This window comes from Oryzias melastigma, linkage group LG12 (genome assembly GCF_002922805.2).
Source record: "Oryzias melastigma strain HK-1 linkage group LG12, ASM292280v2, whole genome shotgun sequence".
In the NCBI taxonomy this organism is placed as follows: Eukaryota; Metazoa; Chordata; class Actinopteri; order Beloniformes; family Adrianichthyidae; genus Oryzias; species Oryzias melastigma.
In genome coordinates this window covers 10,512,250-10,517,860 of record NC_050523.1, presented here as the reverse complement: position 1 = coordinate 10,517,860, position 5,611 = coordinate 10,512,250, and the positions used below count along the sequence as shown (strand labels likewise).

The following is a 5,611-nucleotide window of genomic DNA, read 5'->3' as shown; positions in this document are numbered from 1 at the left end:
TTTTTAAATTAAAAGCTAACAAATATTTCCAGAATTTTAGTCAATTTACTAAAAATTGACTCTTGTTTTTTATTTTTAAATTGCTCAAATTGGACTTTTTTCATTTTTTTCATAAAATCTTTATAAAGTTTGGTTGATTTTGAACAATTTTAGGTTTTCTATTGGTGCTTTTGGGTTTATGGATACTTAGACTAAACACGTTTTGTAAGACTTGTTTTACAGACGCGTCTCTCAAACTATCTTGTTAAACTTTGTAACCAGAGATTTTCCTTTCAACTCTGAGGTCACAGCAGCAGCGCGGTTCATGTTGCAGCTAACAAACGGCCTGCTTCCATTGATGTCACCTGGACGGCAGGATTGCTTTACAAGCTCGTTTTGCAAAGTAATTTCATTGGAGGGTGTTGTAAAGATAGCGGCCGTTCTTTCAGGGCTGCTCTGTGAAATTGTGGTCAGAAGTTCAACAGCTGTTTTATGGCGTGTTTACCGAGAGGAAAAAGCGCTGAGGACACAGACGGGAAATAATGGAAATCCCAACCTGTGGTGTGCAGCTAATCAAATAATTAAAAGTGTCAGAACGTAGCGTTTAATAATACTGATATGACATCAGGCTTTCCCTCAGGATTGTATTTCAAACAGCCTATTTATAAAGCTGGTCCTGCCGTATTAAAGTCGCACGCCGTATTCCAGAGAGGGCTCACTTGACAGCAGTTTAGCGAGAGCGTGCTGGCTTGACACCAGTGACGTTCAACAGTTTTGTTTGTTCATTTAGACGGCATGACACGTGTGACTTGAGGCCATCCACCCACCTTCAAGTAAATGTATTATCACAGCATAGCGGGGATGAAGGATTGCTTTAAAGTAATAAGAAAATATGGTGATCTGATCATAACTTTATGGTCATTCAAATAGAATCCTGTTCTTGAGTAGTTTGGGGACAAAAACCAGGAACACCACATTGGAGACCTGGATGTGGCTAAAACGATGAGCTTGATGGAAATCTATTATTGTAAAGATATATAATTGGACATTTGTTCTTCAGTTCCCAAATTTGGAGTGCTTGTTTCCTTTGCATTAACATCACATTTTTGCCAGACAACGACAGTATAATGTGATTTATGAAGCTTTTGCAAACTAGGACATTTTTGTGTAAGAGTGCATATTAAACATGGGAGAGAGGGTGAATGATGTAATTTGACCTGGATCTAAAAGTTTTTGTTCACTCAATCTCAATCTCCTCAATAAATTAATGCAAACAGACATTTCCACTTTGGTGTAGTGCAGGGGTCAGCAACCTTTAACAGTAAAAGAGCAATTTGGGCTAGATTTCTACCAATCAAAACCTAGAAGGAGCCAAATAATCTTACTTTATCCTTTAAGAAATTTCAATTTGCATTCACGAGCATCTGCTTTTAATAATAAATATGATTAATTTTTAATTTAATTTAATTTTTTTTGAGCCACCAGCCGCAGGTTGCAGACCCCTGGTGTAGTGTTAAGGGTGAAATGATTAATCAACTTGATCAATTAATCAATTTGGTAGCCAAGTTGGCTGAATCAAAATTCCCACCATTTTTCTTTGGCCGTTTGCCTGAATAAAAAAAAAAAGCTTTAAATGTGAATGGTACGGAATTAAAATATGTTTTTTAGGTATCATATATCTTAACAATTGTTTTTGTCTTTGAGGTAAAGAGGATACAGGAGACTGGACCGGACACTTCTCCAGATGCCCTGAGGAGTTGACTTTTTACTGTGTTCATGGAGAATGTCGTTACATAGAGGAGCAGAAGGCGCCTTCCTGCAGGTAAGAAAAGAACATTTTCATCCCGTTTGTGCTTCCTCACTTTATAAAGTTCAAGAACAGCTACAAAAAAGTTAGTTGGGGGGAAAAAATGAAAAAAAATGTGGAAAATCAGATCAGATCCCTCAGATTACTTTTTTCTTTCATTTTTCTTTTTTCTCAGGTGTCAGGGTGGTTTCTCCGGATCCAGGTGTGAATATGTGGACCTGGACACGCACACAGGAGAAAGGAGACGACGACTCATAATAGGCTGCACCATCGCAGTGCTCGCGTTCCTCATAGTTCTCATTCTGAGCATCTGCATTTGTTCAAAGTAAGACATCTTTTAAGTGTTTTGCACTTGGAAGAATTTCTGTATAATTTTTTATATTACTTGGGACTCAACAGGGTGGAGTTGTTTTAGTTTCCTGCAGCCTTAAAAAGAGAATCTATTATGCTTTAAGCTCCACCTTTGTTAACATGTCAGCCGTTTGTCTTTGAGGCCTTTCATCAGGATGTCCCTCTGCGGGAAAGTCTTTAACAGACCTGAGCAGGTGGTATAAATAACAACAAAGCCTGTTTGATGGGCTACAATGGATGAATGGATCTAAGGACTGCCGTGGCGTTCAGCAGAAAGACTTTCTGGAGCAAAGAGGCTCTCAGGTTTGCTTCCTGCTGTCCAACCGGTCAGCATCTTATGGCTAAAATAGTTTTAAGGTGTGATGTTTTTGTGCTATTTAAAGTTGTTTTTCTCTCCAGCAATAAATTACAACAATTGAAATATTTTACTTTAAAGTCCCACTCCGATTATATATATATTTTTTGTAAAAGAAATTCCCATAGGTCTTTCAATTACGCTAATGCAATTATATACTACTTTTTAAAATTTTTTTATAGCAGTTCATCAGAAATTGGCCTCAGAGTTAAAAATGTGCCGTGGATTTTCTTAATGAGACCCACTTTGATGAAAATCATGCTTTTAACAAATTTTTGTGGTATTTTTCTGAAGAAAATTCCTCTAAAGATTGCATTTATGTAGTATTCCTTTATTTCCATTGTTGTGAAAAAATGTAATAAAAGTAGAAAATACGCTGGGCAGGCCACAAGCTCCCTCCTCCAAGCTCTCAGCAACTGGGAGGATAAAAGGGGCGGGGTTGCTCTGATTCAAATGGCCCCACCCACAACACAGAGGCATCAAAATCCACTCTGCAGAAACTATGTCCTAAAAAATTACTACTTTTAGTTTTCATTTTGACTCAAAAACAACATAATCACGATTTAAAAAAACATTGTAACACTTTTAAAATAGATCATGATTGGAGAGAGGCTTTAATAATTTTTCCTGACCAGCTCGTCTCACTAAAACAAGCTTTATTTTCAAGTTAATTCATGCACTAATTTGCAAAGTCTTCACCTCCTTGGCCTTTAGCAATGATATGATAATGTTATGATAGTTTACATACTTTCAACAAGTAAAGTTTAAGGAAATAAAAAAAATGCATTAGTATCTAATATGACATGAGTTTAAACGGAGAATATTAGTTTGAAATGTGAGTTGCTCCTCAAACTGTATTTATTTTGCTAGTTTTTCTCTCTGCATGAACAGCCTTGGCATAAAGTTGCAATTCATCTACTAATAAAAAAGGATTGCAATCATAAAATGAAACATTTTTAGACAGGAGGAGAATATTTTTTTTTCTTCTGTGTTTACATTTCCTGTGATGGTAAAAATGTCTTGGTGAAAAAAGTGCAACGTGGTCATCAAAACTATCCAGGGTCCTATGAGGGTAAAAATGGAAGATGTTTGGGAAATGCTGTGGTCATAGATGAGAAGAAACACATTTGTTTTTACTATTTCTTCAACTGGTGTACAGTGGAGATGTGTTGTGCAAGAAATGGATGGTCAGTTTGTCGACAAATTACATTTACCTTATTGACTGCAAAGCAGCAACGGTGCTGTGACTTTTATAGTTCTCATTTTAGTAAAATATGAGAAGACAAATATATATTTAAAAAAATGGTTCTAAAACATCATTTCTGCAGAACAGATGTAAGGAGCCTCAGTAGATTGGAAACCACACAAGACACACTGACTTTAAGAGCTCAGGAAAAGTTCCCTAAATGCAGTCTGGGCTGATTAATTAATTGCAGGCAGCTGTGACTGCTCCAGGGATCACCGGGAGAATGGGCGGAGTCACAGCCAGCCTGGAGAGAGAAAAATGAGCTATAAGATAAAATCAGACCAGTAAATCATCACAGTTGGAGGAATCTGAATGGAGCAGAGCAGAGAGTTTCTGGTTTCCAAAAAGGCTTTTTGCCCCCAATTCACAACAATTTGAATGAAAAAGTACAACTTTATACAACTTTAATCTTAAATTTCTTCATATATGTCCTCTGTTATGAGGAAAATGCCACAAAAACACAATTTTCATTGAAGTAGGACTTTAAATCAGTAACAAGAAAGCGTGATAGTTTAAAACAACAACCTGAGCTCCAGGTTTGCATGAGAAAACTTTCTCTCTATAAAAATTCCATTAGGACAAAAATCCTCTTTAAATCCAAGATGAAATGTGTTAAAATACTTCAAATGCCAAAGGTTGTTAATATTTAGTTTTTCAATTTATGAGTTTCTTTAAAAGTCCTTATAAGGAATGATTTCATCCAACTTCTGGCAAGTGAATAAGGACGTTTTCTCCAAACTTTTATGGTAGCGTGCCTCCACAAAGTTAGCACATGAAAGGTGATGTCATGAGGAAAGTTTTTAATCGAAGCCTCCATGTGTGTCTGTTTCAGTCGCAGATTCAGATTGTGGTGGCGGAGTAGGAGGAGGAGGAGAAGGGGAGAAGAGCCAAAGAAGGAGACGGAAAAGCTCAAAATGATGGAAGCGAGTGCAGCGAGTGCAGCGGACTCCACGGAGACGACGCACATCAACTCTGTGTGACAACTCCGTGGGAGTTCATTGGTGTAAAGTGGCGCTGCAGCTAGCAGGTAGTTACAGGACGTCCTTGGATGACCCAAATGGAGGAACACTTGGAGATTTCTAGCTGCTTTCCTCCTAAATCTTCAAAACTGCCTCAGAAAAAAAAAGAAAGGACTTATGATAAATTAGGGAGTCTGCAGAAATGCTGCAGAGCAACAGATGCACTCACTAAGCACTGGCGGCCTCATGGCACCAAAAAAGTTGTTGCTATGTTGGAAAACGCCGAGGCACCAGCTGGCAGCTCGTGATAGCACAGTCTGCTTGTTGTGTGGGAGACACATTTACTCTGTAAAGCAAAGGAACTGTTTGGAAACGCGACACTCCATCTTTACTCACGGGAAAGGATTTTTATGAATCAGCATCTGTGTAATCTTCTGTTCTCACTTTAGTGCCATTTCATAGTGTTACAGTTCCTGCACCAACAAATCAGCTGCTTCATTTTTTCTTCCAAGGACAAGTTACAAATGCTTCACCAGCAATGCAAAAACGTTCAACCCTAATGTTTAAAGCGAACTGCAGGGTTGTCAGAGGACAAGAAGAACTTGTGCTGGAGGCTTGTTTGGTCTGTATATTTGGAGCTGCCGAGTCCGAACAGCTGAGTCTGTGTGTGGGGGCTGAAAGCGCCCCACTGTGTGAGAGTTTTCCAAATGCAGAGACCTGAAGTCAGTTCAGTCTGCTCCTGCTGTTTGTGTCACTCATTGCAATAAAACTCTTCGTTTAAACGATTTCATCTACTTTGTCCATTAGATTTGCTTAATTTCAATAGAATAAAAGAAATAACTTATAAGAGAGATAAAGTTGGAAAAAAAGTAAAACTTTTTAAACTTTCTTTCTGTATTTTAAGCACTTTAAGG

The 5,611-nt window shown here is 37.9% G+C and overlaps 1 protein-coding gene across 2 annotated transcripts in view; it reads left to right on the top strand.

Moving 5' to 3' along the window:
• The window catches only part of btc (betacellulin, epidermal growth factor family member), a 7,011-nt gene extending 1,406 nt beyond the window's left edge, over positions 1–5,605 (top strand). Inside the window, exons 3-5 of one of the 2 annotated variants that reach the window (XM_024298696.2) lie at positions 1,690–1,801; positions 1,962–2,111; positions 4,571–5,605. In XM_024298696.2, the coding sequence (XP_024154464.1) occupies positions 1,690–1,801; positions 1,962–2,111; positions 4,571–4,718 (410 nt within the window). In that variant the 3' untranslated portion in view covers positions 4,719–5,605. Of the gene's footprint in view, positions 1–1,683; positions 1,802–1,961; positions 2,112–4,570 lie in introns of both variants that reach the window. The other variant, XM_024298695.2, reaches the window with a different exon arrangement.
• The last annotated feature ends 6 nt before the right edge of the window (positions 5,606–5,611 follow it).